General features: G+C 46.8%; 2 protein-coding genes and 1 long non-coding RNA gene across 6 annotated transcripts in view; 2 read left to right on the top strand and 1 right to left on the bottom strand.

The window, feature by feature from the left end:
• The first annotated feature begins 1,231 nt into the window (after nt 1-1,231).
• LDHD (lactate dehydrogenase D) lies at nt 1,232-12,511 on the top strand. The gene is made up of 11 exons (XM_051974650.1): nt 1,232-2,007; nt 3,902-4,014; nt 4,761-4,902; nt 6,321-6,462; nt 6,845-7,004; nt 9,133-9,332; nt 10,611-10,739; nt 10,937-11,064; nt 11,281-11,371; nt 11,552-11,663; nt 11,950-12,511. Exons 1-11 carry the CDS (start codon nt 1,936-1,938, stop codon nt 12,113-12,115), a joined length of 1,455 nt encoding a protein of 484 aa, XP_051830610.1. The 5' UTR covers nt 1,232-1,935; the 3' UTR covers nt 12,116-12,511.
• ZNRF1 (zinc and ring finger 1) overlaps nt 12,331-22,151 on the bottom strand; it is a 94,359-nt gene continuing 84,538 nt past the window's right edge. Inside the window, exons 4-5 of one of the 4 annotated variants that reach the window (XM_051974654.1) lie at nt 21,653-21,743; nt 12,331-13,134 (exon numbers count right to left, since the gene is read on the bottom strand). In XM_051974654.1, the coding sequence (XP_051830614.1) occupies nt 21,686-21,743 (58 nt within the window). In that variant the 3' untranslated portion in view covers nt 12,331-13,134; nt 21,653-21,685. Of the gene's footprint in view, nt 13,135-19,518; nt 20,932-21,652; nt 21,744-22,151 lie in introns of those variants that run through there. The other 3 variants (XM_051974652.1, XM_051974655.1, XM_051974651.1) reach the window with 3 other exon arrangements.
• On the top strand, nt 13,141-19,780 carry LOC127547686 (uncharacterized). The gene is made up of 2 exons (XR_007950251.1): nt 13,141-16,488; nt 16,690-19,780. It is a non-coding gene; the product is annotated as an uncharacterized LOC127547686 (long non-coding RNA).

Below are 22,151 nucleotides of genomic sequence, written 5' to 3'. Positions count from 1 at the left end.
CACAAAGATAAAATAAAAGGCAGGAGTAGAATTTATTATGTACAAAAAGCAGGGATAATAATCATGATCTCAAAGTTAAAGCTAAAATAGATTTAATCAAAAGTAAAAAATAGAGAAATTACACTATGTATCAGCAATATTATTCAGTATTATTTTAGATCATTTAAAATTCCTAAATAGTATAAAATACCTGAACATAATGCTGCCAGAAACAGGCACAGGGATTCTATGAACATAAACATAAAACATTTTTATACAAATAAAGTCAGATTTTAAAAATTAAAGTAATTTTGTTCATGGGTTAAGTAAAGCCAATATAATTTCAAAAATGATGATTTTATCTATTTATTTAACATCATTCTAATTAAATTAATAACAATTATTTTACTGAGTTAGAAAAATAAAAAATTTTTGGAAGAAGAAAAGGTCAGGAACTCCAAAGAAATCATGGGGGAGGGGAATGTAAAGGAAATCTAGATTCATCAATATCAAACCTTAAATTATAAGATGAGAGCATTGTTGAAATGTAAAAATGATCATTTTGATTATTTTAAATTAATTTGAATTTTAAATTACATTTTCTTGTGTAAATAAAACTGAAAGAAAGGCTGAAAATGAAAAAAAAACTTCATAGATAATTTCTCAGAATATGTTTGTGTTGGAGTATTTGTTGTGGTGCAGAAAATGATAAGCTGGTTAATTTAGAAAAATATGGGATCCACCTACAGAGAAATAGATAGAAGTGGAAATAAGCATAGTACCCTCTTACCTATACCTGTATAAGTATATATGTTATGTTTGTATATATGTCTATAAAGATATGTACTATCTATCTATCTATCTATCTATCTATCTATCTATCTATCTATCTATCTATCTATCTATCATCCGGTCTCAATTGTACCTTTCTTTAGGCAGGGAGAGGGTGAAGGAAAAGAAGGGGGAAAGAAAGTAAATAATATAGCAGAGAAAAGAAAATCTATAACAAAACAAGGAAAAACTGGGCAGCTTTGAAAATAATATGTAATATTTATTATGGGTTTTCTTGAAATAGAAATTTATTGTTTTATATTGAATCCTCTCATGTTCTGCTGTGCACAAGACAATGTTTTTGTTTTTTTCTTATCTAGTTTTGTATTTAAGCTTAAGATAAATTTTTAAAAATTTACACTTCCCCTCAAAAAAAAAAAAAAAAAAAAGAATGGAGAAGAGGAAAGTATAAAACTGGAAAGATAGGAGGGTTTCAGGTTTAAAAGTTAAATAGAGGAGGTAATAGGGGGCCGCTAGAGTTTATTGAGGGGCGTGAGTGACGTATTTAGACTCGGACTTTATGAAGAACCTGAATGGATTTGAATGAGAAAGAGAGGAGACAGACAGTTGGATCTTTCTCTGGCCAGTACCTGGAACACGGAAGGCGCTTATAAAGATGCTTGTTGATGGATAAGCTTCTATTAGTCTCGAGCAATCAAGCCTGCTGTGCGCTTTTTTTTTTTTTTTTTTTTTTTTAACCTTTCGGGGGGTGGAATGGAGGAGATTGTAGTCGGCGGGGGATTCCCTCGTGCGTAAGTGACGTTCGGCGAAATTCTTGGTTCGGCCTAGCCCGGCGCTAGGGAGCTTCCCGCGCCTGACCTCACCGAATCGGAAGCGGGGCGCCAAGGCCACTTTTCAGGTCACTGAGTGAGGATGCTTTGGCGGACGGAGCCTGGCCCCGGTCCGGGCTAGGGAACCTCCGGCTGCAAGGTGGAACGAAGCCGTAACTGCCTTAAAAGCCGGCCCACCTTAACAGAGCCCGTCCTCCCTCAGCAGCCAATAGGAAAGCGGCGGTGAGGATCGGGCTAGTGGGGTGCTTCTCTGATTCCGGCCAAATCCAGGGTTTTCGAGCGGCAGCTTGGGTCTCCTCCGGTGGCTTCAGCTGAGCCCTCAGCCTCCACCGTTATGGCGCGACAGCTCCGGGGAGCCGCCCGTATCCTAGGCAGCTGGAGGAGCTACTGTTTAAAAGGGCAGAAGGTAATGGCCCAGAGCTTGGCAGGGGACCTTAGGGCCTGGCGGGGGGTAGGGACTAGGCTTCTGTCCTCCCCACCGCGGCCGCTCAGCCTCCCCACCCTAGAACACTTTCTCTTGACCTTGGGGGGTTACCCTGGGATCCTCTCTGAGGGGGAGGGGGTGGGGAGAGAAAGCTGCACAGGTTTAAAGTCTTCCTCTTCCACTTTCGCTTTGCCAGCCTACTGTGGGGGGTGGGGTGGGGGGTGGGGAGGAGGAAAGACCGCTGGCACTGGAACCCAATGTAATGGGCACCTCAGCTCGATTTCCTGTAAGGAGCCGCGAGGAAGGACCGGGAAAGCCGAGTTTCTTGGCCCGTTAAAAGGGGGCTGGAGGTTCGGGTGTCACCTGACTGTCATTAACGTGCTCTGTGACTTTGGACAAATCCCGGGTGCTCTCCGAGTCTCAGCTAAGACTTCGGACGGCTCTGCCCGGGAACCCTCGGGGCGGCCTTTTTCTATTCGTCCAACGGGGGCTGGACAAATTGGTGTCTGGGGTCCAGCTCAGGCTGCCTTTCTCGGGGCCTCTAAATCCGTTACTTGCCTAACAGGCGGACGCTGTTATTTAAGCTGTGGCCATTTTAAAGTACACTTGGGCCTCGTTGGATCTAACAGTTCTGAAAAATTGTGTACGGCGTCCTGTTCTGGCAATAAATTTTATTGAGCGCCTATTTTCTTCAATACCTTATGTAGGCATTGTAGAGCGATAGAAGCATGAAGCTTTATTTATTTGGTTTTTTTTTTTGGGGGGGGGGGACATAAGGATGAACCTTTTAAAAAACGGACAAATTTAGTTTGTTGTTTTTGTTTTGTTTTTTGTTTTTTTGCTTTGGCAATTGGGGTTAAGTGACTTGCCTATGTTTACACAGCTCGGAAGAGTTAAGTATCTGAGGTCACATTTGAACTCAGGTCCTCTAGACTTCAAGGCTGGTGTTCTATTCATTGCACCACCTAACTGTGCTGACAAATTTAGTTTTGACATAAGATATGAACCCCAACAAACTCACAGTGGTATCTTCCCCCGGACTATCCCTCTCAAAAGTTACACAAAATAGCATCAGAAGAATTGATTGCTTGAGACTTTGTAAAAGCTATTTTACACTTTATACAAAGTTACTTTTTAATAACAAAAAAGGAACAGTATGTATTTTAATAAGCTTTTTCTTTTTAAAATTACATTTTATATAACTTGTATTAGTTTGCTTGCTGTTCTGGGGAGGGGGGAATTAAGGGAGGAAGGGATAGAGAAAAGAATTAGAATCAAAAATCTTACAAAAATGAATGTTGAGGGGCAGCGAGGTGGCGCAGTGAATAGAGCACCAGCCCTGAAATTAGGAGGGAGTTCAAATGTGGTCTCAGACATTTAACACTTCCTGACTGTGTGACCCTGGACAAATCACTTAATCCCAATTGCCTCAGGGAAAAAAAAATGTTGAAAGCCATTTTTATTTGTAATTGGAAAATTAATATGCTATTAAAATTAAAAATTTAAAAATTACATTTTATGTTTATTCATCTATTGTCTCTTTATTTTTTTTTTTTGCTGAGACAATTGAGATTAAGTGACTTGCCCAGGGTCACACAACTAGGAAGCATTAAGTGTCTGAGGCCAGATTTGAACTGGGGTCCTTCCTGACTTCAGGACTGGTGCACCACCTAGCTGCCCCATCTATTTTCTCTTAACACCCCTCATGTAAGCTCCTTGAGAGCAGACATTATTTTATTTTCACCTTTTTATCCCCAGGGTCTAGTTCAGTGTTTGGCACATAACAGGTGCTTAATAAATGTTTGCTGATTGATCTTCTCCTAAGAGCTCAAATGTGCCAGAAGACTGAGATATTGACTCCTTGTGATTCTTTCAGAAACAAGTTAGTGAAGATTTTGTGGAGATGCTGAAAGCAGTGGTGGGGGAGCCCAATGTGTCCACAGCTGCTGTGGTGCTTGAACAGCATGGTCATGATGAGTCTATGCACAGGTAGGTGGTAGGGCAAGTGGGCATGTGTGTCCCTGAATTCTGTGCTGCTGAATCCAACCCCCTCGGCCTTAAACCAAGAAGAAAGAGGTGGGGGAGCATGGCCAATCAGAGTGATTAGTATTGGCAATGATAGCACATGGGCTCTCTCCACTATCTGCCAACCTTGTCTCTGGAGTTCTCTGCTCCCTCTCCTGATTTGTCCAGTATCTGGCTTCTCCGGGACTGTATCTGGGCATAAGGAGGTATCCTCTTCTCTGAAGCAGCCAGGTAACCTTGGGAGTATCCTAGGATCCTCTGGATCCTAGTTGTCTATGAAATAAAGCTTGGGGTCGGGACTCAATCCTTCCTAAAGTCTTCCGAGTCTGGGTCATTCTTTTACACACTTTGATATGCAATCAATGTTGGTTTAGTTCTGGACTTGATAAAAGAGGGACCTAAGGGGTTAGGAATGGAGAACAAGTTTTTAGAGTCTGTTCCTACTTCTTCCTAGTTGGACAAGTCTCTTCTCAAGTCCGTTGCCCAGAGAGCCTTGCTCCTGGCACTTAGAGACAAAGTTTAGCATGCCAGGGAAGAAGGTTGCCCTTTGGTTGTCCACACAAGGAATATTCTCTTCTGCTCCTCTACCTTAGCAGAAAAATTTCCCTTTGACACTGTTCACTGCCCACTCTCTTGGAGTCTGAGTTCCTGGCAGGCTGTCTTTGGGGCTAGGACCTGCCAGCCTCCTCCAGTGTTATCTTTCCTGACAGGTGCAGCCCCCCAGATGCAGTTGTCTGGCCCCAGAGTGTGGAGCAGGTCAGCCGGCTGGCAGCATTGTGCTATGATCACAGAATTCCCATTATTCCCTTTGGCACCGGGACAGGGATGGAAGGTGGTGTCAATGCTATAAGGGTATGGCCAGAGCCCTGGGATTGGGTGTCTTTAAAGTGGGGGCAGTTTCCCTCTCCATCCTTGAGATTGCTGTCTCCTTACCTCCACTCACGGTCCTCTAGGTTCCCTTCCCCAATTCAGACCCTATTATATAAGAATCCTTCTCTCCCCATTTCTGGTTGAGGCAAGATGCTGACTTGGCTACTTCCCAGCTCTGTCCTTAACACCCCTCCTCCTTACCTAAAGGAGTCCTGCTATTTCCTCCCCCCAGCAACTATGTCCACTGACTCAGGAACCCTGGCTAAATGGGCAGTACAGAATTCTAGGTAAAAAATCCCAGAGGTAATGTTCATACTGGCCCCTGGGGAAGATGAAACTTAGGGAGGAGAAGCAGCAAGTGCTGGCTTTGGAGTCAAGGAAACTTGACACCTGCCTGTAGTGTCATTTGGCTATGTTACCTGGACATGGTGTAATGGAAAAAGAATTGAACTAAGAATCGGGAAAAACCTGAACGAATCACTTCAAGTTGCACAGATGTGGTAGAATAAAAATTAAAAAAAAGTGTGTGGGGGCAACTTAAAAAAAGCATGGATTCATCTTTTTTCTCCCCCTGAGGCAATTGGGGTTAAGTGACTTGTCTGGGGTCACACATCTAGGAAGTGTATTAAGTGTCTGGAGTCAGATTTGAACTCAGGTCCTCCTGACTTCAGGGCTGGAGTTCTATCCACTGCACCCCTAGCTGCCCCTCATCATTTTTTAAACCAATTTTTATTGATCTTTAAATATTTTATATACACAAACACCCCCCCCCCAACATTTCCTCCTGTATCCTTCCCCCTTGCCACTCCTAGAGAACCATTCCTTATAGCAAAGAGAAAAAAAATGCAAAAGAGAACCCTCCAGGAAAATGGATCACCATTCATGGATTCTTTACTCCACCATCTTGGCTCTGCCCCTTCCCCTGCCCCTCGGTCATGGATTCTTAAGGAAAGCTTGGCGTATTGGGGGGCTGCCTTAAACTTCTCAAGTTAGGATCATTCAGCACAACTTCAGTCCCTGGCCCCCCGGCAGAAGCAGAACTTGCAGTGAGGGGGCCACCAAAGGTCTGGGTATCCTAGAAACAATCATGTTCTCCTTTTTCCAAGTTTTTGTGTCCCTTGAGCTTGGCTCCATGAAGGGTACGTTCCTACTTGCTCTAATCTGGGCGTTTTATTTCTAGAGTCCTTAGTGGGATTACCCCTTCCCTTCCCCTTCTTTTCTTGTTCCCTCTCGTCTCAACACATCTCTCAGCATCTATGAATCATTAAGGGTGTAAATGGAGGAATACTGGAAATCTTCCTGGGTATGTGTGTAGGTGTGGGGGCATGTGCATGTGTGTGGTGGGGCAGAGACCCCTCTGACCTCATGCCCTTCCTTGTCTCCCCTTCCTTCTTTGATAGGGTGGCATCTGCTTTAACCTCACCCACATGGACCGTATTTTGGATCTGAATGTGGATGATTTTTCAGTGACTGTGGAGCCCGGGGTCACCCGGAAAGCCCTTAACTCCTACCTGAGGGATACTGGTCTCTGGTTCCCAGTGGGTATGAATTGGAGGGCAGGTTCAAACTCTGGAGTGTTTCCTTTTGTGTCAGGCTACTATGGGGTTTCCTTGCCTTCCTTCTCAGGGACTGACACCCTCTGCAGTGGGGCCTGGTAGGTGTTTTAGGAATGATGGCTGGGATCAGCCCGGAGTTTGGGACTTCTTTTCTCACCCTGACCACAAGTCTTCTGCCTCAAGAGTTGGCCACTTTTCCCCAAACTCTGTGATCCTATTCTGAGGACATTAGCCAAGTGGTCATAGCTTAAGCCACCTGTTCCCCATCCCCCCCTAAAGCCAATGGGTTGGTTTTTTCTTGAGACTCCTGGGAGCTTCACACCCATTCCCAATTTGGCTCCTTTCCTCCATGTGCTCTTTCCTCCCAGATCCAGGAGCTGACGCCTCCCTCTGTGGCATGGCAGCTACTGGGGCCTCAGGTACCAATGCTGTGCGGTACGGCACCATGATGGAGAATGTTGTCAATCTGGAAGTTGTGTTGGCAAATGGGCAGATCTTGCACACTTCAGGGGAAGGCCGTCGATTCCGGTGAGTTGGGTTGTGGTGGTATAGAAAGGAACATTGAGAATTAGTCAGGACCTTCAGCAACCAAGGCAGCAACCAGTCCTAGGGAGCCAGGAGGAAGATGGATACTTCTTGCCCATGTTTTGGATTTGTCACACTCATAAAGGGTAAAATAATACAGCTTATCCAAAGCAAGAGATAAACCAGAAGCCATTCCTTCATTCTTGAAGAGGAGCAAACATCTGGGAGTGATGCCGTGATGTGCAAGTGAATTGGATTTAAGTGAGGGAGGGCTGTTCAAGGTCACCTGCCTCAATTTCCCCTCTATAACTGGTCCGGTGGCCAGATCTAGAGCATGATGATGAAGATGGCCCTGAATGCAATGGGAGTCCTTGGCCTTTTAAAGCTAAGGTCAGGTCTCAGTTTGACTGAGGTAACACCCATTCAGTGATTAAGGCAGCAAAGAGTCTCCTTTCTCACCTCATCAAAAAAAAAAAAAATCTAAATGAATGAATGAATGAATGAATCTCAGAGGGGAAGACCTTCAGGATTTCTATCCAAAGCAGAAGATCTATTTACATTCAATATGAGTCAATCGGGACCTAAATAGTGACTGAATAGATCAAGGTTTAGGACCTATTGGTGACAAATTAGAATCAGACTGGTTTCGGTTTAAGATCTGGTCCCTAAGAAAGAAATCTAGCCACTAACTCAGAAGATGTCTTAAGAGGGTTCAGAAGTGCAAGGGAGAAAAAAAATATTTTAAAGAGCATCTGTAGGTAAGGGTATGATACCTATGTGGATAAAGGGATGAAAAGAGGGAAGGAAAGAAGGGAGAGAAGACAGAAAGGAGGGAAGGGAGAGAAAAAGTAGGGAGAGAGAGAAGGAAGGAAAGGAAGGAAGCAAGGAAGGAAGAAGAATGGAGGAAGGAAGGAAGGGAGAAAGGAAAGGGAGGGAAAGAAGAGAGGAAAAAGGAGGAAGGGAAGGAAGAGAGGGAGGAAGGAAGGAAGGAAAGAGGGAGGAAGGGAAGAAGGAAGGAAAGAAAGAAGGAGGGAAGAAGAGAAGAAGGAAGGAAGGAAGGGAGGAAGGAGGGAAGCAGGAAGGAAAGAAGGGAGGAAAGAAGGAAGGAAAGAAGCCGTTCCTCAACTGATTTCTTAGAAAACATTTTGTAATTTCTTTCTCATCCCTGAGTAGATATATTCTCCTTTTTATGGTTGGCATGGCCTCAAATTTTGAAAAAAAATATTGATAAAGATACATTGTATATCATCTGTATTTCCCAATATTTTCCCTCTTCAGTTTTGTCCTGAGAACCATCCCTTACAATACGAGGGGGGGAAATACAGTTTAGCAAAAGTCACCATCTGTTTTTTAAAAGTATGCCATTATGTGCAGTATTGTCCCCAGGAAGGGTGTGCCTTCTCCCATCTCTTCTTTGGGGGACAGGTTTGCTCACCCCAATCTCACTGTCAAATTCCAGATGTTTAATTGCTGTTCCATCCACATCCATGGCTGTGGTCACAGCGTATTTGGGCTTAAGTGGCTCTATATTGGCCGAGCCAATCTATCCCAACCTGGGATAGAGCCCTCGTGCTGTCAATATTGTCTGCTCTACTGGAAAAGTCCTTGGGCGGGAGGCAGGAGCCTTGGGTTCCGCTTCTGGCTCTCGTCTCTCTTACTATTTACTTGTATGAATGAGCAAGAGACCCCCTCTCTCTGAGCCTAAGTTTGCTCATTTGTAAAATTAAGGTATTGGATGAGACCCTTGGATGGTGATTCACACGAGCTCTCTAGATCTTGGTCCCAGCCACTGGGAAATAGAACTTCGTTCAAAATTTGACTGGGTCAGGCCATGGCTGCCAATTGCCACCAGGTCAGGGAGGGGCCATCTGGGCCTGATTCCTGAAGTGGGGAGCATGGTATGCTGGGGAGAATTTTGGATTTGGAGACAGAGATTCTGGATTCAAATTCTGACTGATCCACTTTATTCTGACTTGTGACTGGGCAGATGACTTTTACCTCTATGGGTCTGTGTTTTGTAAAATGAGGGGATTGGACTTCTGAGATCCCTTCCAGCCGGAGAGCCTGTGTCACATGGATACTGCCTTAGGGCTGACCCTGGGACCCGTTCTTGTGTTCTTTGGGGGCCCAGGAAAAGCTCAGCCGGTTACAACCTGACGGGACTATTTGTTGGCTCGGAGGGGACCCTGGGCCTCATCACCTCAGCAACATTGCGACTGCACGGCATCCCTGAGGCCACGGTGGGAGCAGTTTGTGCCTTCCCCAGCATCCAGGCTGCGGTGGATTGCACGGTACAGATAATCCAGAGTGGAGTGCCTGTGGCACGCATTGGTGAGGGTTTCTCCCCCACTCCCCCGCCTCCAGGCTGGCCCCTAGGGACATCCATTTAGCACCTTGGATTAAGCCTCCTGGGGACCAATCCTGGAGTCAGGACCACATGTCTGGGGAGAACCTAATCCCACCCTCAGGGGACAAAGTGGTCTAGCAAAAGAGCCCGGAACTGGGGATCAGGGAATCTATTCCCAGCTTTAACACTAAATAGGAGCGGGATCCCTGCAAGTCACTTTCTCTCCGGGATTCACTGTCCCCCAACCCTTCCAGTTTCAGTGTATTGGAATATACAGCCTTATAGCTTGTTATTCATGGTCCATTTTTTTATTTTGGGGAGGGGGAAGAAGGGATGAACAGGAGACTGGGTCTCTCCATTTTAGGCTGAGTGCTGAGGTCTCTCGTGGGCTCTTTGCCATTACTGATCAGCATGAGCGCTTGACTGCGCCAACTGGTAGCACCATATCGGTGCCATACTTAATATAGACCTCCCAATTTAGTCCAAAGCGGTTCAGAATTCCTGAGTTTAAGTCATTCAGCTTGAGCTTCCCCAGTAGCAGGGGTCAAAAGCATGTGCCACCATGTTTGGCCATCATTCTGATTTGGATCTCCACATACTGTTTTGCACGATTTCATAATGAATTTAGCTGATGTGGCATCAAGAATACCGAGTGAGGAGTCGAGACACGGGCTGTATCCCAGCCCCTACGTAATATTTCTGTGACCCATGGCCAATCATGTGTTCTCTCTGAGCCTCTGTCTTTCCATTGATCAAATGAGATTGTTGGCTCGTGAAGCCAGTGGACCCTTTCACAGAATGATGTTTTTAAATGTATCAATTAAATAGAGGATTATAAAGGAAACCAAGTCTGTAAAATATTCATGAAAATGTCTCAGAATGTTTTAAATGCATCGAAAGGAAACCAATTATGTGAAAGTAATTATAAAAATGGTACCCCCCAAGTTCCCAGATCCCCTGAAATCTATCCTAGGATCCTAGCTTAAGAACTTGGAAAGTTCAGATCTTTTCTAGCTAAATAATGACTGATTAATATTATAATTCTATGAGGTGTTCCCAACCAATCACATTTATTAAGCGGACATTGAATGGATTAAGTGGAAGAAGAGATAATTCCAGGTGTGTGTGTGTGTGTGTGTGTGTGTGTGTGTGTGTGTGTGTGTGTGTGTGTGTGGTGGGTTTATCTTCGTCAAGGTCTGATTTTCTTGCCTCTTCTCCACTCACCTCTTCCCCTCTCCCCTCTACCTCATCATCCCTTACAGAGTTCCTGGATGAAGTGATGATGGATGCCTGCAATAAGTACAGTGGTCTGACCAATGCTGTAGCTCCCACCCTCTTCTTGGAGTTCCACGGCTCCCAGCAAGGGCTGGAAGAGCAGCTGAGGAGGACCGGTGGGGCTTCCTCTTGGCTTTGGGGAGGAGAGGTGGTTTGCAGGGTGGGGAGTCCCATCCCAATTACCTGGGGGGGGGGGGGGAGGGAGATAAAGGGATGTGGCATTCCTGTAGACTGTGGCTGCTTCAGGCAGGAGCTCTCTGGGGTCCTGAAGCAAATGTAAAAGGGGGTCTAAGGTGACAAGGATCTCCCACAGAGGAGATCACCCAGCAGAATGGAAGCTCCCATTTTGCATGGTCGGAGGAGCTGGAGGAGCGGAACCGGCTGTGGGCAGCTCGGCACAATGCCTGGTACGCCACCCTAGCTCTTAGGCCTGGCTGCAAGGTGAGTCAGTGCTGGGAGAAACAGTGCCCGCCTTTCCCCAGACACTTACTTAGGGGTGGGCAGATTCCCTTCTACCCCATGCCCTGGGACCTTACGCATCACTGTTCCCTGAGGAGCCTCTTTTCCTGGGTTGGAGGAGGAGAGAAGAGGGTAAGCATCTTGCTGGAGAGCAGCCATCGGTGTGTCTGAGTGCATTTGTATTCCTCATCCACTCAGGGTTACTCTACAGATGTCTGTGTCCCCATTTCCCGGCTCCCAGAGATTATAGTGCAGGCCAAGGAGGACATGAAAGCTTCTGGACTCACAGGTGACCTCCCCAATCTCCTCCTTGCCCTATTGTCTATTCCCCCAGGGTCCTGACCTCTTCCAGACCAGCCAGTCAGGAAGGACTCAGAGGGGGCTAGGGTTGGACTGGGGGAATGGGGCAGGGAGTTTATATCTGACCTCAAGCAGCCCTTCCTTCTTTCCTTCCTTCCTTCCTTCCTAGGAACCATAGTTGGGCATGTTGGGGATGGAAACTTCCACTGCATCTTAGTGTTTGATTCTGAGGATGCTGATGAATACCGCCGGGTCGAGGAGTTTGTGAAACAGCTGGGGAGGTACAAGGTTCTGTTGATTTCTCAGTTGGGGGTGGGGGGGAGACACCAGAATGAGGAGGCAGGAACTACCGGCCTAGGGACAGGAGCATGAGGTTCAAAGGGCACATTCCACATCTGGGGAGAGACTGGATTGGGAAGAAGGAAGGAATGAGGCTCCTGTGCAGCTGGATGCTGGTGCTGTCTTCAAGCACAGTAGAAACTCCAGAAGCCCTTGCTAAGAAGCCTCGGCCCAGTCCATCTCGACTGCTTCCACTAAGGGCACCACCTCTTGGGCTGTGTACCCTAGGAATGCACTGGCTATGCATGGGACCTGCACTGGGGAGCATGGCATCGGACTGGGCAAACGCCAGCTATTGAAGGAGGAGATTGGCCTGGTAGGCATGGAGACCATGAGGCAGATCAAATCAGTCCTGGACCCCAAGAACCTCATGAACCCCGGAAAAGTGCTGTGACAACCAGCCCCCTTCTGCTGATTATCTACCCCAACCCCCGGTCAAGGAGCTGCTCTCCTTGTAGGGATCAGGCTAGACATGAGAACAACACCCAAAGCATCTAGTGGGATTGATACTGGGTAGTACTGGGAGAGCCATCCCACTCATTGCCTTTCGGTGTGACCTCTTTAATCAACTCAGAGATTTGTGAGCAAAGACTCGAGTGGAGAAGGAGAGTGGCTGATCATCTTTTACTTGGACAAAATCTTAAACTTCAAAACACTGGTTTAGGGCACTCCTAAGTATCCTGGATTCCCAGAATCACAGGGGAAGGTTTACTACTTATTAGTCTTGGCCAGCTCAGCCTGGGCCATTCATCTATCATGATTTTTCGAAGTAAACAATTTAGAATTAGAATTTTTGAGACTCTCTTTTCTGCATTTCTCTCCCAATCTCATCAGGCTAGAAGATGTGGGGAAGGCAGGATCAGGCTACGCATTGCAGGCTACATCAGGTTTTTCTGCAGCTTAGGGTCCCAGCCAATAGCCTTCCCCTCCTCTTATGATAAAATACTAAAAGGAACTCATAGGGGAAAGACTAGAGCAGTTGGGAGCAGGGATCATCTGGGAGCAATGCCAGCTGAGATCTCCAGAAAAGGAATTGTACCATTTTATGACCTGGAGGGTCATCTACACTGACCTCCCGTGCCATACAGGAACTCCCTCTATGCTATCCCTTCCAGGTAAGCATCCAATTATCTTTGGAAGACAATTCATGACCTCACAAGACAGCTCGTTCTGTTTGGGGACAAGTCTATTAAGCAAAGTGCTTCCTTGTGCCAAAATTTGTGTCTCTGTAAAGCCGGCCCTTGGTTTCAGTCCGGCCACTGAGCACAAATGTAATCCATCTTCTGCAACAGCTCCAGAAGAACCCCCAGAGGAACATAGCTCTCATTTTCTATAAGTTTCACCCAATTCTCACAGGGCAGTTTCCAAATCACTTGTCTTCTCCCGGACATGTCCCAGTCTGTGAATCTTCCTCTGAAACGAGATGCCCAGAAGGAAAAACAGAGTCTAAGAGTCTGACTAGGTCAGTGTATAGTGTCTTATCAACTTTGTGGTTCTGAACATTACACTCAAACTCAGCTTTAGCTCTGGGGGCTCATCCACACCCTACAAGCTGGAAAGGGATCATCGCCCCGGGGTCATGTTAACACTAGAGCCTTTCTAAGCCTCTGATATTTCTATATGACTGATTTACCAAGAAAGGTCCTGGTGCTCCAGCAGTGTAAGTATAACTGAAGAGAACCTATGGTCTCTGATTCTGTGCTATTCAGTGAAAATCCTCTTGTTTTCCCATGATTGAAATAACTGTATTTTAAGAGCTCAGTTCCAGTTATACAAGAAGAGAACATAATGTGTAGTAGTAGAAAGAGCATTTGAGTAGGAAGCAGAACTGTGTCCTTAGTCCCAGCTCTCCCACTAATTAGCAAATTACTTCCTCTCTCAGGGGCTAAGTTTCTTCATCTGTCAACTAACTTAATTGGACTAGTGATCATTAAGATTCCTCCTAGTTTAAAAATTCAATGATTCAGAGAGCCCAAAATGTACCCCCTTTGAGAAAGAAGTGGTTATATTCCAACAACGAAATAAATAAAAAACAAATCCAAACATCTATCCAACCACGGCGGTGAGTTTTGGTGGAAGCGGCCAGTTGGAGAGTGGATTCATCCACGTGTGGCCCACACCCTCAGTGGCCGGATAAGGTGGAAAGGGCGCTGAAGAGCAAGTCTTGCCCTGTCACCATCCTCCATTTCTCCAGAAAGTGGGTTTTAGTGACTTGTGTTTGTCATGGCCCAGCTCGGCTTGGTGTTTCTTTAAATAATTGATCGAGCCCTCCTCAGGCAGCTTGGTCCACCGGAGACCAGAGCCCCAACCCTCCAAGGCAAAGAACCCCTTTCCACTTGAGTTGAAAAACACGGTTAAGTCTTGTTAGCTTTCTTGCCAGTCTGGTCCTGCCGTTCCCATCATAAGCCACCAGAGGGTGCACAATATGCTGGAAAGGGATCGGGGCCACTGCTGGTCCCCATTATTGGCAGCTTAGAATGCAGAAATATCCTCCTGGATTCCTAGGCAGGCTCAGTTGGGGAACTCGGCAGTCCTGGGACTTCCTGCAGGATAAGGCGGAAGATGGGATGCTTCCTCCCACTGGGCAAACTGGGGGCGGCTGGGTAGCGGATGTCTCCTTGGTTCCACTGAAATACTTGGCTCTGGCTCGCTATGGGATTTCTCTCCTCCCTCATTCTTCCCACATGTCTAAGCCTCTCCTGGCTCCTGTTTGGTCTAAAGCACAGAGGCATTTTCGTACGCAGCAGGAGTGCAGATAATTTATTCTCCAAATTATAGCAGAAAGTCCTGGAAACGGGATCTGTGAGCCTCTGCCACTCTGGGTGATTTCACTAATGAGTTAACATTTATATGGTACTTTGGACATATGATCTCACTTGGTACCCACAGTAGCCCTATGAAGTAGGTGCTACTATACCCATTACACAGATGAAAAAATGGAGTCATCGAGATTGTCTTGCCCAATGCCACAGAGCCAGAACGGGCCTGAAGTTGATTCCAAACTTGCCTGACCCCACGTCCGGCATTCCACCAGTTGTAACGCGCTGCCTCATCTGGCTGCCGAGGTCCCATCGGTACCCCATCCCCAGCCAGTGCTGTGGCCATTGGGAGCCTGGGAAACCCTCTGGTGTCTGCTCCCTGGGGTTCTCGCCCTCACTTTCCAGAATCCAATCCTGGGCCCAGTTCCTGATTGTATCACTGCTTGCATTCCACCAAGGGCGTGTTATGTTATATTGGTCAACCCTTTGGAAACAGGACGCAAGAGTCCAACTTTCCCAAGGAGGGAAGGGCTTGATGACCTGCCTGATTATCAGAGGGCTCCGAGTGGGACTCCATTCCCTCCCAGCCTCCGGGTCCTGGATGCCTCCCTTCCGTGTGCTGCTTCTAAAGGCAGTCCTGGAGTTGCAGCAGAGCTCAGGGAGATCTGAGATTCAGCCCATAAACCCTAGAACAGCCAGATCCCACCGGATAAGGAGCTGGGCAACCTAGATTAAATCCCAGCCCGAGGTCAATACCTGGCTGATCTAGGTAAGGCAGCTGGCTGATCTCTCCAGCTTGGGCCTCCCCAAGTCTGGATTCAATCGTGTCAAACCGCTACAGAAACGGGGACCAATGAACCGACATAGCTGTCTCTGAGGCCACCCGGTGACTCAGTATTGTTTCAATATTTCCCAATTATATAGAAATCTGGTTGGGGCTGTTCGGGGGAGTGTGTTGGGCCAAGCCAGCAAGATCTTTGAGACAAAGAGGTAGGACTACTTTTCCCTGGAACTTCAGCCTGTTTCTCTTAAAAAAACAAACCCCAACCCGACAAAAAAACAAATCCTGGGCTTCCCAAGGTGATTTGTTCAGGTCAGCCACTACAGGAGCTTCGCCAGGGTCCTACATGCCCTCGAGGGACAGCAGGAGCAGCTTCCTCTTCAGAAGCAGGGCTAGCTCTCCCACGTCCTCATCAACCACTTAAGTGACTGGAAAGATCACAGCACTAATGCCCACAATCCTCCTTTGAGGGTTCCGACTTAGGCCACTGTCCTTAGGGAGCTGCCCAGCCCTGCAGAGGGCCAAGAGGGGGGTGAAGGCATTGTGGCACAAATGATGTCACCTCGGTATCTTGTGCTATCAGGCGGCCTGGCCCCCGAGGCTAAGGGGGTCCACGATATTCTTTTGGCCTGGACAGTTCCTGTCCTCGAGCCACCCCCTTCCCCTGGTTCCTCTGTGACCCCAGGCCGCCTCCTCCCAGAAGCCTGCCTCACCAGCTCCCAATCCGGGTCTTGGTCCAACTGTGGGGTGTGGGACAGAGGTCAGGCAAGGAGATCTCCTCCAGAGCTGCTTCCTTCCCCAGCCTGCGCTGCCAGGGAAGTAAATATAGAACAGGGAGACACAGTTGCCAGGCAGGAGTGGGGATGACGTCTATACGTGGCAGACAGACAGACAGACACAGGAAGCTAAGCAAAGGCATCTGACATCCTCTGAGATGACAGAGAAGCCGTGGGATCTCCAGGCCCTGGAGGAAGCCTCTGATTGATCATTTCTCTTGCTCCTTAGGCTGCCCCTCGCTGCGCCTGGGGAGACTTTATGCTTTGCCTTTGAGAGAGCCCTGCCCCTGTGGCTCCCTGGGGAGCTATCTCTCCTTCAGAACAGATTTAGAAGGCTGGAGGACAGAGCAACAAATGAGTTTTTTTTAAGCAGCATTTCAAAAGGGCAGCGGCAAAAGGTTACAGATTTGGAGAGGGAAGATCTAGCCCAATATCTTCATTTTACAGCCAGGTAAGCTGACCCAGGGGTTACAACATCAGAATGGGAAAGGCCGTCTGATCCAGTCTACACCTGAAGCCTGAAGATCACATCTCAACAATGGGTCAAAGGTGCAGGTCACTAGCTTAGGCAAACCCACCGCTTCCCAAGGCAGCTCTTCCCACTTTGGGGTGCTTCCCCTCCCATTACACCTATATCTCCCTCTTCTTATAGGTGTTCCTGCAAATCTCAGCTCAGATGCTGCTTGTTAACACGTGGCTTTTCCCCTTCTCCCTCCTCACCTGCCTCATATCTGTGTACGTGCTGTCTCCTTGGAGGAAACTGAGGCATTCAGAAGGGAGTGACCAGGGTCACAGGGCCAGTAAATAGCTGACTCAGGTCTTCCCGACTCCAGGCCCAGCCCTCTAATGGATGCTGCCCATTCTTTATTCTGCTTGGAAGAAGTCTTAACCTCCTTCCCTGCTCCTGATATAACCGAACTGCAGTTCCATCCAGCTGATTTCCTCCCAGCTTAACATCCTACCTTCCTGCACCCTAGGCTCACAGGGCATGAATTTAAGGTCTTTATTCTCTTAGCTGCCCTCCTCTGGACACCCTCCAGTTCATCCCCAAACTTTCTAAATGTAATGTTCAAGACAATTCTCAGACGAAGAAATTGAAACTATTTATAGACATATGAAAATATGCTCCAAATCATTATTAATCAGAGAGATGCAAATTAAGACAACTCTGAGATACCACTACACACCTGTCAGATTGGCTAGAATGACAGGGAAAGATAATGGGGAATGTTGGAGGGGATGTGGGAAAACGGGGACACTGATACATTGTTGGTGGAGTTGTGAACACATCCAGCCCTTCTGGAGAGCAATTTGGAACTATGCTCAAAAAGTTATCAAACTGTGCATCCCCTTTGATCCAGCAGTGTTTCTACTGGGCTTATACCCCAAAGAGATACTAAAAAAGGGAAAGGGACCTGTATGTGCCAAAATGTTTGTGGCAGCCCTGTTTGTAGTGGGCAGAAGCTGGAAAATGAATGGATGCCCATCAATTGGAGAATGGCTGAATAAGTGATGATATATGAATGTTATGGAATATTATTGTTCTGTAAGGAATGACCAGCAGGAGGAATACAGAGAGGACTGGAGAGACTTACATGAACTGATGCTGACTGAAATGAGCAGAACCAGGAGATCATTATATACCTCAACAACGATACTGTTTGAGGATGTATTCTGATGGAAGTGGATCTCTTCGATAAAGAAAGCTAATTCAGTTTCAGTTGATCAAAGATGGGCAGAAGCAGCTACACCCAAAGAAAGAACACTGGGAAATGAATAGAAACTGCTTGCATTTTTGTTTTTCTTCCCGGGTTATTTATACCTTCTGAATTCAATTCTCCCTGTGCAACAAGAAAACTGTTCAGTTCTGCACACATATATTGTATCTAGGATATACTGTAACTTATTCAACATGTAAAGGACTGCTTGCTATCTGGGGGACGGAGTGGAGGGAGGGAGGGGAAAAATCGGAACAGAAATGAATGCAAGGGATAACGCTATAAAAAATTACCCTGGCATGAGTTCTATCAATAAAAAGTTGTTAAAAAAAATAAATGTAATGTTCAAAAAGAGCCCAACATCTTCGATACAGGATCACCAGGGTAGAATGCAGTGGGATTATCATCTCCTAGGCCAGGATGTGATGCTTCTCGCTAAGTTTTTCTTGGTTGCAGTGTCACAGTTGGCTCAGAGGGAGCTTTAAGTGCACAGAGAGGGACAGATCATCCCCAGATGACCTGTCTCACCCCCTAGCCTTGTGAAATTGATTTCTTGAACTCCAATAACTTGACATTTATTCCTATGAAAATTTCTCATAACGACTCAGCTCAGTCTTGTATCAGAATTCTGCCATCCAGAGTGTTAGCTCTCCTTCCTGGTTTGGTATCAAACTTTTGCAAATCTGAGAACCACACCATCCCGATAAGCCTTTAAGTTACCAAATTAAAAAAAAAAAAAAGTTGACCATCACAGGACCAATGACAAGGTCCCTGACAGATTAAAATTAAATCTTTAGGGACCGGCTCTATGGGTTTCTACTTCCAAAGCCAAATAATGGTCCTACTGTCAAGCCATGCATCTTTCCTATTTTCCACAATCTGTAAATGCTTGACTAAAACCCAGGTAAATCAGAGTTACAGCATTGCTCTGATTTACCAGCATGGTAACCTTGTCATAAAAGGAAATGCGAGTCTGCCTTGACTTGTTCTTAGTGAAAACCCGCTCTCGACTTTCCCTTCTCAATGTTCTTTAACCATTCCTTTCAGAAGACAGAAGAATCTTGCCAGGATCCAAGTCTAGCCCACGGCTCTACAGTCGACAGACTCCACATTCAACAATCAGGCATTTAGCTTCCTCCAATCTTGAAGCACCTTTTCATTTCCCACAATCTTTCCAATATCGGACCGTTGTACTTGCTAGTTCTGACTCCTGAGACCAGAGCCCCTCCCCAACTTTGTTACCCGCCCGCATGGGGAGCAGCTACTTATATCCTGCCCTTCTTCAGCTCTGTTCTTCCTCACCAATCCAAAGCTCGCTTTAAGAAACCAAGACGTATCACGCTTTATCACACAGGATGCAAAAGGAAGGTGTGCAATCTCACCAAAGATTGTCTGAAGGAAGCCAGTCAAGTACTTCTACACTAGCCCTCTAGTGTCCTTTACTTTCATCCCTCCTGTTCCCTCCGTACCAACTTCTTCCCAGCTGGGACAAAATCCCGTCCCTCCACTGAACATACACTGCAGCTCTGGCTGTTAGGACCCCTGGTTTTTCACCATTAGATCAGGTGGTGCCAAGCTTGCAAAACTGGTAAAAATGACTGTGAATATGAGTTTTTTTTCCTCTGAACCAGATAGGGAACTGTACCAATCACCAATCAACCACAGAACAATCCCAGGCTCAATGGGGAGGCCGTGAGATTAAAGGGAGGCAAAAGCCTGAAGCATCTCTATTTGTCGACATCACAAGCCAAACTCCATTAAAATAAAATCACACCAAGCATCTTTTATTGAACATTATTTTAATACCATATCAAAACACCTTGACTAATGAAGAAAGCTTTTCCCCCAAGCTTTGAACAATTTTTTAAACATTTTAAGTTTTTTTCTTTTTTAATATATAAATACATAAACCTATCCTGCATGGGCTGATGCCACGTGTGAACGTTGATGGCTAAAATGTTCTCAAACAGAGTGCCTGAAAACAGGGATGTGGCTGTACCTCTTTTCCTTTTTTTTTTTTTTTTTTTTTAATAAATTTTTAAAAGTTTTTTGAAAAAAAAAAAAGAGAGAGAAAATATCCACAAGGGTCTAAGAAAAATGTTCAGGCATCTTTGCAGGACACTTGTGATTTTGAGATCCTCTGAACTGTACTGAAGACCAAAACTGGGTGAGGAAAGGGGAGAAGAAATGGAAATGGAAGAGGAAGAGAAAACAGGAGGAAAGGTCTTGGAGGTTTGTCTTTTGGCAATTAGGAGTCGTGACACCGAGTGGAGTCTGGAGGCAAGAGGAGGAGAGTGCAAACCGAAACTAAAGATGGGCATAAAAGTGGGTGCAGAAGGGGGACAAGGAGAGAATGCTGGCTGTGAGGACTTGGCTGGGTTCAGTCACGCAAAACAGGAATCTTGTAAACATCACCAGGAAAAACACCAGTGGACACGAGACTTGTTTGTTTGTAAACACGTTAAAGACAGACCCACAATGCCTTTCAAAGGTAAAAGAAAATGCCCTTTCCCTCCTGGGGTGGGGTAGGGTGGGGGGAGAGGGGAGAGGACTGTGGTTACTTCTTCTTTCCAATTCTTCCTCCTCTGATGTGGTGTCCTCCAGGGAGAAGGGGGAAAACAGCTCTCTCAAAGTCAGTGCTGAAGGGGGCCTGTCCCCGTAGGTTCCAAGCTCTGTCTGGCGCTTGGGGGCCGTGTCCCGGGGACAGGGGGCTGTCCTTTTGTGGACTGTAATAAATAGGTCGTGCTCCGTCTGGCCAGAGGGCCAGCAGCAGCTCCATCCCACCAGAGGCCGGGGGCCCAGTGTGTCATGTCTGCTGTTGGTGTCTGGGGGGAGCCCCCTGAAGCCAAACATCATGACAGGATTTCAGGATCGCAATCCAGCAACAGGCTCCTCTCCTCTTCTCTCCCCAAGTCATCAATATTTGAGGTGAAGGTAAAAATAGCAGATGTCCCTGATTGGTCTGACATCATCTGTTCTGGGGGTTTAGTTGAAATAAATAAAATAAAATAAAACAAAACTAACCAAAAATGATGAAGAAAATGAAAACCCAATTGAGGTGCTGGAGTGGATTAGAGGGTATTGGCGGGTTTCTTTACAAAACAAAACACCAGCCCAAAACTTGGAAGGGACAGGTGGGATGGGGAAGAGGATGGTCAGCAGTAAAGCAAGGTGCCCTGGGAAAGAAAATGAAAGATCAAACCCCTAAGTCCGCATGTGGGAAGGGAAATAGATCATAGCAACAGCCACTGGGGACAGTTCAATGAAGAAAATCCAGCAGCTCAGTGCCAGTTGGTGGGTGAAGGGGAAGGGGAGATACACGACTCCCTGGCAGAGCCCCGTCAAATCAGATTTCCCAGGATGGTGCCCTCTGACTTCTGGAAGCTGAAAGGGTTCAGGGATCCCTCGACTCCAGGGTTGCGACACTAAGGACCTTCCCCTCTTGGCTGTTTCTCTGTTCCCTGTCCTGTTTCTAGAGAGATGCGCAAGGAGATGCTGAGTGGCCTGATGGACAGAGAGCTAAGGGAGGCCTGGGTTCGAAAATTGCTTCTGGCTCGGCTGGTCACGAGACTATGGACAAGTCACTTAGCTCCTCAGCTATGCCCTCAGTGTTCCGAATGGCAGAGAAGGTACCGTCTGTTAAGCAGAGACTGTTCTCTCCTTCCCAAGTTCCCAGGTTCAATTCCTGCCCCTACTTACGGACCCCTCAGTCAGACCCCTTTATCTCCCTTCTACCTAAAAACATTCTCCTCAGTGACACTTCCCTTTGCAGGCTTTCCTCACCTCCTTCCCGGGGCTGGGAATAGCATGGCCTCCTCCCCCAGACCCGAGAACCCTGCAGGCAGACCCTCGCCCCAGCCAGGCCAGGTTCCAGGAAGCCATTCCCACGGCACTCACCTTTGAGAGGAGGCAGCAAGCGTGCCCGATGAGTCAGTCGGAAGGGTGCTCTGGACAGGATCTGTTCACTTCAAACCATGAATCTATACAGCTGAGGCAAAGGGAGAGCAAATGAGATCATCGATCACCAGGGAGCCGCCATCTTCTCCCCACCATTCACATTCAAAGAGCAGGATTCCCGAGCACCAGTTTAAGCCTTTGCCAGGACAAAGGACTACACTTTAGACCGCCAAGCCCCAGGAAATAAGACCCCAGTACGGCTGACTACAGAGGACTCTGAGAGCAAACCAAGGACTAGATGCTGTACTGGGTGGGTAGAGACTGAGCTGGCAAGCTAGAGAACCCTGGCTTGACTTTTGAGCCTGTGTTTATAGATAATTCCTGATTATCCATCCTCTCAGCTAAAAAGTTCTGATGTATGAGCCCAGGAGGAAGGGAGGGGACTCTGCTAGGTACCCCTCCTCCCCAGGAGGAGTCCAGGGAAGACATCCAGAGCTGG

Source organism: Antechinus flavipes, chromosome 2 (genome assembly GCF_016432865.1).
Source record: "Antechinus flavipes isolate AdamAnt ecotype Samford, QLD, Australia chromosome 2, AdamAnt_v2, whole genome shotgun sequence".
Taxonomy (NCBI): domain Eukaryota; kingdom Metazoa; phylum Chordata; class Mammalia; order Dasyuromorphia; family Dasyuridae; genus Antechinus; species Antechinus flavipes.
The sequence above is the reverse complement of the archived record's forward strand: the minus strand, read 5'-3'. Positions and strand labels throughout refer to the sequence as shown.

Bases quoted from the DNA above. Each gene is read 5' to 3' on its own strand.
- LDHD (XM_051974650.1), top strand. From the start codon at position 1,936: ATGGCGCGACAGCTCCGGGGAGCCGCCCGTATCCTAGGCAGCTGGAGG. The intron at 6,463-6,844 runs GTATGAATTGGA...CTTTCCTCCCAG, and splicing joins TGGTCTCTGGTTCCCAGTGG to ATCCAGGAGCTGACGCCTCC. The intron at 11,372-11,551 runs GTGACCTCCCCA...CTTCCTTCCTAG, and splicing joins GAAAGCTTCTGGACTCACAG to GAACCATAGTTGGGCATGTT.